Raw genomic sequence first — 12660 nt, 5'->3', positions numbered from 1 at the left:
TATAGGGAAGTAGCTATTATCGTAGGGGGCATGGTAAGACCTAGGCCCGGGACCGATTTACTTTTTCATTTTGATGTCCCCAGAGGCCAAAAACACCATTCGTTAAAATTTTTATATATGTATATATATATATATACTATGTATTTTATATATATATACTAGCGGAGCACCCGTCCTTTGTACGGGGTTGGCATATAAGTATAAAATGCTTATTGCATTGCAGTTATATTCAAGCTTTGCGTTTGCAAAGGGGGAGGACACAGTTTGATGAAATTTGGTTCATAAATTTACGGTATGATATAGTGTAACATATCTACTATTGTCCTAATGTTCTAATACTGCACCTTAACAATAGAAAAAATTAATTATCAAACATTTGCACAATATCACAAATTATTCATTAAATTAAAATCTCAAACCTAACTATAAACAATCCTACCTTGACAGTTATCATTTTGTATCACAGCGTTTTTTTTTTGTTTTTTTTGCATGTTATTGGCAGAGTCCTGTAAGTAAGTGGCTAAGCCCTGAGAAATTGTCTTATGGATTAAAACAAAATAATAATCAAAAATAACAATAAAAAAATTAATTGGGAGATATTTGCGATTTTGTTTATTGGTATTAAAAAATAATACCTTTAGCCTATTAAACATATCTTTATGAAATTTGATATATGGTTTAAAATAGGAATAATAAACGTTCTCAGAGCTTGGAACAAAATAAGTTGCATTTCAAATTTCCTATCGAGCGCCATAAAGCTCAAAATTATGGAATAATAATGGGCTGAAAAATCTGGATTTGTAGATACAAATAGGGGCACCTGTTAACTGGGCCTTATTTTGCCGGGCCTGTACAACTTGATAGGAAATTTAAATATGCTAAATAAAAGTGTTTTTAATATTTATTTTAATTAAATTTGCCATTTTTTTCTATTTTAGTTATGAGAATTAAAAAGGCTGCCATTTCAAAACCAAAAAAATATTTGTAATAGTAATTTGTTTTTAGTTTATTGTTATTTTTAATTCTGTACAGTACCAAATTTCATAAAGATAGCATTAATAGTAATTTTATAGTTTTGAAGATATTTTTTTTTAAATAGGTACTCAAAAAAAATGGCGCTAAGAAGAAATTTTTGGAAAATTTGTTTATCTTGATTTTTCCTGTGTTTTGACCAATAAAACCATTTCCCAGGAATTGGATGTTTAATCACGGGACACCCTGTGCATAGGAACTTTACTTTGCAATCTTTGTTTTATTAAAGGTTTTACCATGTGGAAATTTTTAGCTTTTATGGTGAAATTATAGTTTCAACGTATAGTATTGCTCAACAGAAATTCAATTGTAATTATAAATTCATAGCTTATTGAGTCTTATGTAAACTGAACAACAAAATGTTATGTAATTTAAACTATTACACGTACACCTTTAATTAAACCGGAAATGAAAACCACTCAGGCAAACACGATTAGTTTCGCCAATTTTTTAGTCATACAAACAGATCTGTGACTCACTTCCATTTCCTGGTACAAATTTTGGAATCATTATAAAGACATGTAATGAAGGATACAATTGAGACAAATTATCAAAAAAGAAACTCACAATTATAAAATCTTTACCTTTATCCAAAACCTCCTCACTAGAAATATTTTGCCTTCGCTTGACCCTCCTTGCTTCCATGCGCTGAATTGACTTTGGTTCTATTGTAATGGAAAGGTGTTTAAACAATCTTTGTAATAAATTTGAACTATTTAGTAGATTTCATTCTGATTAACTACTATTTTTTATTTGTTCCAAAGCTACGGTATAGCTTTATTAACTCCTAAAGGTTTATCAAACCGGTGTGACATTTTTTGTACCCAAGTTTATTTAAGTCAACTGAGGTTATGTAGGTGTTTGTCTAGGTCAAGTTAGTTTAGTTTTCAAACATTGTATTTACAAGTTTATACAGGGTGTTTTTTTTAAAACTTGCATCTTTATTTATGTAAAAACCGCAATAGATAGAAATATGCAGTTTGCGGGAATCATCTATTGACGTAGGGGGACCAATTGTTTTGAATTCACCGTTACATTCACATTCCCCCCCTTTCCCCCCCTGCCCCCAACTTAATTTTTTTTAAAAGCAAGGTACCCCTTGTGACATATCAAATAAAAGAGCATAAAAAAAGAAAATGTTTGATGAAAAAAAATTGAAAATCGGTTTATAAATTTGTGAGATATTCCCCCCCTCACCCCCCCGGAACTTAATTTTTTTTTAATAGCAAAGTACCCCTTGTGACATATCAAATGAAAGAGCATGAAAAAAGAAAAATTTTGGCGAAATTTATTTTTCATTTGATATGTCACAAGGGCGGGTACCTTGCTATTAAAAAACAAGTTATGGGTAGGGGAAAAGGGGGGTGATTATCTCACAAATTCATGAGCCGATTTTAAATTTTTTTTCACCAAAAATTTTCTTTTTTCATGCTCTTTCATTTGATATGTCACAAGGGTTACTTTGCTATTAAAAAAAAATAAGTTCCGGGGGGGTGAGGGGGGGAATATCTCAAAAATTTATGAACCGATTTTTAATTTTTTTTCATCAAACATTTTCTTTTTTTATGCTCTTTTATTTGATATGTCACAAGGGGTACCTAGCTATTAAAAAAAAAAAAGTTGGGGGCAGGGGGGGAAAGGGGGGGAATGTGAATGTAACGTTGAATTCAAAACAATTGGTCCCCCTACGTCAATAGATGATTACCGCAAACTGCATATTTCTATCTATTGCGGTTTTTACATAAATAAAGATGCAAGTTTTTAAAAAAACACCCTGTATATAATAAGAAATCAAATGAATGTTTTTCTAAGCCTAACTAATTCAGCTCTAAACATTTATGGGTTGAACTCAAGCTCTTTCTATAATTTCATTAAACTAACTGATTATGTTTAAAACTTGAAATCCTTCATAGAATATTTTTTAAAGTATTCTAACAGCTTTCAAGTGTCCCGGTTCTAACTGTCCCAAATACAATAATTTTTAAAATATATCCCAATCTTAAATTTTTCTTCTTGAGTGTTTCATCTATCGAGATATTAGAGAAAGAATTTAAATTCTCATTTCCGCTTTGCTGTCCCGAACATTTCCACTTCAACATTCTTTCTCTTCCTATAGACTGACCGGATGGACAGACGGATAGGGTTTTGTTATTACCGTCTGGTACCTGAAGCAAGCCGAGCATTTTTGATAACGGAGAATGCGAGTCTACTTGTGTTCCTGTTTCAAAGATGTTTCTTTCACTCTAACAAAAACACTCCACAACACCACATAACTGTCATAAATTCCTTCTTTACTCGAATACAGAATTTCTTCTGCAGTCAAATTACATTTTCTCTCCTATAACGCTTTCTTGTAGTTAGCAGCTGTATATTTCCATTACGATACTGCCAATGCCAATTACTATAGTCCTGCGTAGGTTTTGAACCTCGGTAGAATAGATTGTAGGCTAGCATGCTCTCACCAGCTTTTAGGCTGCCTTAGAGGCATAGTTAACTACAGTATTGTAGAGGTTAGTTTTGCAATTTCCATAATGTAGAATTTATTCACGACTATGTTCCTTAATTTTTATTAATAAGTAAAATCCTACCCTGATGTACAACGGATTGTATTTTTAAGTACTTTTTATGTATTTCCTTAGAATTGAAAATATTTATACAGTTATAATTTGATTGTATGGTTACTATAATGACTAGCCAACTATAAGATAAGTTACTCCAGTTCAGTGTAAATCTATGAAGGTATAGTTGTAAGATGCAAAATACGCTAAAGTATTTTGGTTTGAAGATCTAAACCAAGACACGTTTTTACTGTTTGGATACATTTCTCTCTAACAAAACTGTTTTTAAAATATCAAGCTGTGGAATTTGAACATATGCCATTTCATCATAATACACTTTTATCATTGAATAAAAATTGAAAACAATAAAAAAATACATTAATTCTGACAGAATTTCCCGAACAATTCCAAGTTTAATCATCAGCGTCCAGAGAGTATACACAATACTGGATTTTGGTTAAATTTTGAAATAACATCTACATTTGAACAACATAATTTGAAAGTACATTTTAATCTGTTGATTTTTTAAAGTGATCTGTTTTTTATAGTTTTAAATTGATTATTTTTATTTATGACATGTTTCTTACTCATGGTAAGACCTAGATCCTGGTCTAGGTCCGAGGTTTCCTGATATTATTGAAATTTTTAATCTACTATTAACACAACATCGTTTTGAAATATTTTACAAACCATCCATATCCAACTACGAAAAGGTGCTAGATATTTGCTTAGTAACATTCAATTTCAATCCCATCATTTGAACGAAGACATACATGTTTTATACATTAAGGAAAGCTGTATTTCATCAAGTTTGTTTTTCTGTACTTGATCCTTTATTGTAATTAATAAGTACTTCATAAACAGGCATCGTTTGCTTTTATCAAAAATTATTTTTATTATTTATTAATTTGTTTTTTAAAGATACGCTGAAAAACCTGTGTCCCAACTTTGTTTAAGAATCTCATTATATTCTGTATTTTGTCAAAATTAAGCTCCCTTTCATGACTTCCTTGTACAGCTTTTCTTGTTTTGGTGCACAAAGGTAAAGAAATGTTTATAATCTAAAATAAATATATTTCTAATGTTTTTTATGCAATACACATTTTCATTAAACACATCCGGGAAATCATGTTACCTACTTTAAGTTTTCTTGTTTAAGATATATTTTATGATACATCGTAGTTTTTTTATGAAATAGATATTTCTTTCTAAATATTATATTTTGTAAACAAAACATTGATATACACCTTGGATAATATTTACGTGCTTTAATTGTTCAAGATTATATTAATCAGAGTGTTGCTATTGTAAATATTTCGTAATTTTAATGTGCTAAGCCGTGTTGTGGCATGATAATATAAAGATTTGAGGAATAGAAGAGATGGAATAGACCAACAATCTAGGAAAGGAAAATTGTAGTCAACAAATTATTTTATACACAATATACCTGGCTTATTCAACTGATCATTCCATGTTTTGTTTAATCTTGTGTAAAATAATTGTAATGTGTTTTAATTTTATCTTAAGGATGTCTATGCAAAACATGATTTTTTGATTAACTAACTATAGTATAATTGTAATTTTACATGTTTTTCTATTCCACTTCTTCTTCCTAAAGATCTCTTTTTGCTGTATATTTTGCTTGCTAATTGTAGCATGAGCCGTTTAAAAACTATAATTCTAAAATAAGAAAATCTTACTGAAAGTTAGGATTATTTTATCCTAAATCAATTAAGATAATTTTAATCAAGTACTTTACATATTTAATTTTTGGTTTGAGTACTTTAAAATCTTTTAAAAACATGTTTTAGTGTTCAAATTGATATGCTTAAGAAAGACTTTTATTAATCTATGACAAACAAAGATTTTTAAACTCCTTTTTACAACAGTAGCGTAACTCTTGTTTAATTTTAAAGCCATCTAAACGACAGGATATTTAAATTTTATATTTTGATTTTTCAATATTATTAATACACGACTGTCGTGTGCTCCCTTGCGTGCTTTTGCATAGCAGGAAGAGTATGCCTCCGAAGTACGATCAGCCTTACGTTAAGAAACCGATGCCGAAGAAGACGTTTGGAAAAGCAGCCAATCCGGAGGAAGCAGCAGTGGACAGTGTGAACAAGATCATTACGTTTGGAAACATGCCAGTATACAGGTATTGCATGTCGGCTACTGATTATAGGTGTAGCTTTCATGAAACCAGCAGATGATTCATTAGTTTAACGACATTTACAAGTCTATTCAACTCTAAAAAAAATTTGTTTTTTAAATTTTTAGGGACAGATCTGTTCATTTTATTGGTGATACATCCATGGCTTTTTAACCAGTTGTATTACATTGACAACTAATTGGCTTAATTTCATTTTATGAACAGTTATGATATTTTGTTTACTGTTACTACTAAGTTATCAATTATGATGGGAACACTAGGAATTGTACTTTTAGCCCATTTCAATCGGTCTCAAGACAATTTGTAAGTTTTTAACATTATTAGGTTTACTTAATTAGCTGCCTTTTATGAATTGGTTTATTTATAATGAATGTTGGGTAGATAACATGGCTACACTACACAAGGCCTTCAACTCCATCCTGACTCACCTTGTATTCATCTACCTATACAAGCAATTACTTGGGTCATGCTGTCATAACATATGGTCGATTGAATGAGGTTCTAACACTTAAAAACCAATTCATTTGATATGAGGATTCTATAAAAACTTTTGAATCGTTTGCATCTTGTCATGAGAGCTTAGGGTATTCTTTATTAATATACTTTAAATAGGAAAGTGAAATCAAATGAGGTAAATGTTATTGAATACCATTCAACTTTACTTTATTCTGCAGAATGTTTGCTTGCTGCAATGCTTTAGTATGCTAACAGATACAGTTTTATTAAAATACACAGTTACAGTTAATTCTTTTTTCCGAGCTTTTATCATTTTTTTTGCCATGGAAAAGGAAAAAAACAGCAGTATTACTGGATTTTTTTATCAGGATAGTTAGGCGAATTGTTCTTAAAAACAACTAGGTAATTTTGCTTTACATAACTTTTTTCTAAATACATTTTATAAATCATTTTTATAGCTTCAGGACAGCATATTATGACAATAATAGCTGAAACTTACCTAGGATCCTCGACTTGTGAACTTGTAAATAACTTAACAATTGCTTCGGTGGTTATTAAAAACTCCTTCATTGTCAGGCCACAAATCACTTCTTTTTAGGTGTTAGTTGAATAAGTTGTAAAATCCAAATACAGTTTAAAACTAAATATTTCTCACATACGGTTAATAGAACTTTCTGAAAAAGTTTTTATTTTTGTTTAGTATATAAACTGTTTGTATGTTATAACTTATTCTGATGACACTTTAAGAAGTGGGTTGCTTTGTAGTCTGAGGATGGCACAGTATTGAATAACCATCAAAACATATTTTGCAAGTTTACTATGAATTCACATTTTGAGGATACTTTTTTTATCAAAAAGATTGATTAATTACTAAAAAAATGTGTTAATATTGTTTCAGATATAGTTAACAGATAGTTTAAGTAATTACAATTTTGGTTTTCTAGCCGTGGTGACAGTCAAAGGGCCCATTATCGTCCCGTAAATCACATGCCTGGCGGTAGCCTTCCTTCAAGATTCCAGTTAGTGACTATTCTTTATTCGTGTGTCTACCTCTTGTAAAAATTGTGTTTCTCTTCCATTTTTGTGTGTACACCCTGTAAAAAATCTGCCTTTTAATCACCGTCATTTACTTAAAACCCAATATGGTTCTTATACTCTAATTCAAGGATAAAGTTTATGCCACGCGATGGAAAATTTTAGTCAAGGAGACTGTATAAGATAACGTAATATGGAACTGAATCCATATTGTAATTTTGGATCTTCTAGCTGATATTCATAACTCTGTAGGAATAGAATCTTTGACTTTTTTTACCTTTCAATAGTTTTAAAATATTAGATGTGTTCAAAATGTTCGAAAAACAAAAAAACACTATTTAAAGCTGTATTTTTATCAAAGTAAGTTAACAACTAAAAAAATAATAAGGCACTTTTAAAAGACTTCATTTTAAACCGAGGGATGTTTGCATACATACAACGTAGATTTTGTATTGAAAAAGCTCATTTGATTGAAGAAATAATTAAATTGCAATTACACAGACAATATTACTATTTTTGTAATACACATTTTTTTACGCAACCCAAATTACAAGTTACAGAGAGTCACTCTCGCAGCCCTGCTTCCTCTACTTTATATTTATAACTGGTTTGCATTTCTGCATTGTTGTTTACATTGTTTAGTGTTATTGTGGATAAGATTCAACTTGTGTTTATTTTACACAGACCATAACATTGATAAAGAATATATATGGTCAAATAAGTGTGTCATTATTGATTTTTACACTTGATATAACCTGTAGTTTATTTATCGAGTAGGCCTGCTGAAATATTATCTGAAAACTAATTTTATTTAAATTTATCTACATAAAACAAAATATTTACTTATAACACACTCTTCTACAATACACAGGTACTCTTAAAGAGTAAGAAAACATCATGTTGAGTCTTATTCACAATAAATCCCCAAAAACACTAAACCGGGTAGACAACAATGCTAAAATGCATATAGGATGATCAGCAATGTAATAAAGTAATCAGAGCTACCAACATATGAGTTTTGTCCCTAAACATTGAATCACTGTACGTAGTTTGGGTTGTGTTTGGATAAAACCCCCTTTGAAAAATTATATCTTACAGTTAATTACTAAGAATTTGTCAACAAGATAAATCTGCTTAAAAAACAAATTTGCCCAACACTTCACCCAGCTTGGCTCCTAAATGTATTTACTGCAGAATTTTGTTATAAATTATTAATGCACAATTAATGCAACTTACAGTATTCTGCAGTGAATATCTTAGTATAACATAATTGCATGTATGAATGAGTAAGCATGCCTTTATATTTTTTTAAGTTATTATACAAGCTGTATTTTTAATTATACATGGTTAGCAATTGGATAGAGTGAAATTCTGGATTTGTGTAAAGAATGAGTTTTTGCAAAATGGATTTGGTTCATTCTTTCTCACTGTAATCGTCATTTAATCCCTGATTTTTTATAAAAATCATTAATTTTGTTCAGTTTAAAATTTGAAGATTTTTACCTTACTTTAAACCTTTATACTGTCAAAAATAATTTCATAAACTTCTAATCATCATCTGACACACAAAGATGTAATACAACACAACTACCATCAAAAACGCTGTTTCACCATTACGCCTAAACCATTCCCTCACTCGTATCCGTATCCCAACTATTGTACATTTGTATTTTTTCTAGTTGTGTAGCAATTTACCACTCCTCAGCACATTTGACACTACATGTATCACATCGTTTGACCTTATTATTAATTAGATTAAAAGTGCTTATACACGGGAATATTAGTAGGGACAGAACTAGGCAACAGAATCAACAGCCATAGCTAACTATCCAATTCACTTACTTTCCAATGAAGCAGTAAGTAGGTTGGCATTCATTAAATTCATACCTTTTGATTTTAGCACAACAAATCAAGCTTTCTGGGTATGACTGTGTCCCAGACAGAACTCACTAAACTTACTAAACTTGGGTATGACTTATTACTAAAGTGGCAAAACACCATTTCCAGAGCAGTTTACCAGGACACGATGTATGCCACTAGTTCTGGTGAACCAGTAGACAGTATTATTTACTTTGGTGTATAATGCAAGTGTACTCATTCTATTCTAAAATCTGAAGCCTTTTTAGACGTGTGTTTCTTCTGGTTACAGTTAAAAGTTCTAAAGTTGGCTGAATTTTATCTCTTATTATATGGTTGGTCTGCTTTTTACTGGGTTTTTAATGCAAAGGACAAGCAAAACAGTTTCAAACATGGTAAAATTACAAGAAAGAAATAATAATCATGGCACACACTCTGCTTATAACAGATAAAAACATAACCTAAAACTTTCTTCAGCTGATGTGCAGATATGAAAAATCTGGTATCCATGACAGTATTCACCAATGCTTCTAGGCCAATCTACTTGTCCCGTGTATAAGCCTAAGCCACTTGAGAGCGTAACTTTTGATTGTCCGCCTCTGTCTGTCCGCAGGGAACAACAAATGAAGCAGATGAAGAGACACGGAGGTGCCTCAGGTAGTGAAGATGACCCTTCCCACTCAGGTAGCTTAGCCCCTTCATTTCACCCTGACTTCTGATCGCAACTTTTAAAACTAAAGAAATTTGTGCCCAAAGATATTTAAACTTAAAGTGATTTGGTTGTAAGGCATTCAAGTACGATTATGAATATTTTGTTAGGCTTTAATGTTGCCTCAGCGAAGCTATTGGTCTGGGACATGGTTTGGTTCCTGAATGACTCATTGAATTCACAGTACATGTTCCTCTAAATTATGCAGTATGTTCCCATTGGAAGATGTCAAACCAAGCTGTCCTTAGAAGTTTAAAGGTGTCAAAAAAATACTGATGGGAATAAACTAGAGTTATGTGTCACGAGTGAAGAGCGAAGTAATGGTGCTGTTTAGCTTTGTGTGGTAGCCAGGTAGGTAACGTTGCAGTGGCACTCACGCTCCCACCCCTTGAGAATTATCGTACAAAGAGCAGGCGGCCCACTGTCAGTAACAGGAGAAAGATTTTTTTAACAATGAATTGTGAATTGGTTAAAGTATATATTGTATCATTGTTATTTTTTTCTTCTAATGACTGACACGTTGATAATTTGAATGAAGTTTGTAGTTTCTAAATAATTGTTTTAGTTTACGTCATAAAAACTCACAGTAGCATACAAACTGTGATAAAAGATATTTTGTTATGATTACGTTTCCAATAAACCTAAGAGTAAGCTCTACAAATTTCACAATGATTAGTGAAATAGTTTCTTTATAATTATAGTTTAAACTCGGATGCTAGAGTTAAATTTTAAAAAAATCTATCCTTTTTTTATGAACTTTCTCATAACATTAATCTGTTATGTTCAGCAGATTATTTACCCTTATGACTTCAATTTGACTTTTGTTTCAATACAATCAAATGATCTACCTCAGATTTTTGTGTTCAAACTCGATTGGACATATTGTTTTCTTCGACAGTAGTAGTTCTCAAAGGAAGTACTGATTTTACCCATGACGTGAATTGTGTCTTGAGTTTTATCTTTTACTTCTTAGCTTTGATACAACCTAATATGCCATAAGTAGTCTTGAAATATGGTAAGTTGGCATAAAATATCGGTGATTTTGCAATCAGAAGTCATTCTTCATAACTTTTGCATGATAATACACTATTTGAACTTTTCACTCTGTATTTTTGACAGCCAGTGCTCTATGTAAGTCAACATCTTTCAAAGTTGTTTGGTTGTTTCCTCTTAATGTAGCCAGACATTTACTAATTACATTGCTGTATATTTCTCATCAACTTTGCATTGTTCCAAACTTTCGTGTTATATTTCTGTAGTCTAAACTGATAACACATTTTTTTATGATTTCCCTAACCTTACCTGTTAATAAAACACAATTTAAATGTTATAATCTATATAAATAAAATAACATAAAGAAATAGAAACTGTCCATTGATAACTTTGTACCTTAATCTTATGAAATGGGCACTTTTCAGTTTCTTGACACCTTTACTTGGTTTGCAGTACTTTTTTATTGATTATTTTAATGCTTGGGTCTTTAGGTTTGTTTCTAAACTGAGTTACTCTTTAAATTGTTATTACTGTAATTCTATAAAATGTTCAGTTTTTCTTATTTTGAAGTTCCCATTTTCATTTGAAGTTGGCAATAATTGGAAAAATGTTGTGGAACAGCAAAATGAGCTAGGTAATTCTGAAAAATAATATTTGGTTTTGATACAGGAACTATATTCAAAATGTTGGTTAGGTTCTACAAAATCCTGTTAACTAACTTTACAAACAGAAATTCAACAGGCATTGATATTGATATGTTTTTTTTTTTTTTATCAATTTTACTGTTAATAATAAATGTGTGATTTTTTTATCACTATATTCTTCCTAAAACTTAATAAAAATATAATAAAGTTATAACATCATATTTTAAACATCATTAACTTCTATTTTTCCTATCCACACATTTATTTGTTGCATTTATGGTTGTGAATCCCATCTATGTCTTAGTATCTTCCCTTGCATTCATAAATGTTCCACTCATTTTGTGTAAGTTAAAATCGCCTGCCCCAATGTTCTTCAATGTACTAATATTGCTAATTTAATTCTATAAGTTGTATAAGGTTATTAATTTATCTGCGATTGGTTATTGCAGTAAATGTTCCATGTTTTTGAAACCCAGTCAAATAATACTGAACCCAATTCTCATTTTCAATTTTTTTTAAGCCAGATAAATGTTCTTGTTGTATACAGTTGTGGATATTAGAAATTTTTTAATTGTAAGTAGGCACAAAAGCAGTAAATCTGGGACCAAACAGTTATGTAGTTGGTAAGGCACAGCAGTGCAGATTGTAATGCTGATGTCAGCCCACGGTAGTTACATTATTTCCACTTCTGTTTAGGAAGCGTAATATGTAAAAATGCTCACATCTGTTAACGATAAAAATTTACCATTGCCAAACAGAATTTCTTTGCTGAGTTATTAAATTAATTTTATTTTTTTGTTCAACTTGGCCTGTAATTATTAATAGGCAATATTTATGAAACGTTGAACAGAAAATTAAATATTTTAGTCTATGCAAGATTTATTTTCCACTGTTATAGTTTAATGACCCAATTTTAAAGAACAATAAGGAACAAAATTTCAAAACAATATGTATTTTACTATGGAATTTTCCTTGTAAAAGGTGAAGAAGAGTCAGTATCTTTCATCGATCTGGCGCCTAACAACCTGTCTAAACTCCCGGAGAAAGGAATCTTGAAGAAGCCTTGTCCTTACGGAGGAGACATCTGTATGAAGGAGAAGTGGGGGGCTGAGGGGGATTCTCAGAGTGACAACCAGGAGATTCTCTCTCAGTCTGACAACAACCTCGGCCCAGACATGATGGCAGGGGGAGCCATCTCTGAGG

General features: G+C 31.1%; 1 protein-coding gene across 13 annotated transcripts in view; it reads left to right on the top strand.

Moving 5' to 3' along the window:
* Positions 1-12660, top strand: part of LOC129002646 (disintegrin and metalloproteinase domain-containing protein 11) — a 718527-nt gene that overhangs the window by 688919 nt on the left and 16948 nt on the right. For 11 of the 13 annotated variants that reach the window (XM_054430614.1, XM_054430611.1, XM_054430608.1 and 8 more), the window contains 4 exons: positions 5605-5748; positions 7164-7238; positions 9725-9795; positions 12439-12659. In XM_054430614.1, the coding sequence (XP_054286589.1) occupies positions 5605-5748; positions 7164-7238; positions 9725-9795; positions 12439-12659 (511 nt within the window). The remainder of the gene's footprint in view (positions 1-5604; positions 5749-7163; positions 7239-9724; positions 9796-12438; position 12660) is intronic. The other 2 variants (XM_054430612.1, XM_054430615.1) reach the window with 2 other exon arrangements.

This window comes from Macrosteles quadrilineatus, unplaced genomic scaffold (genome assembly GCF_028750875.1).
Source record: "Macrosteles quadrilineatus isolate MER2022 unplaced genomic scaffold, UCM_ALF_1.0 Scaffold_9__3_contigs__length_116548681, whole genome shotgun sequence".
NCBI classification, from domain to species: domain Eukaryota; kingdom Metazoa; phylum Arthropoda; class Insecta; order Hemiptera; family Cicadellidae; genus Macrosteles; species Macrosteles quadrilineatus.
This window is presented reverse-complemented; position numbering and strand designations above follow the sequence as displayed.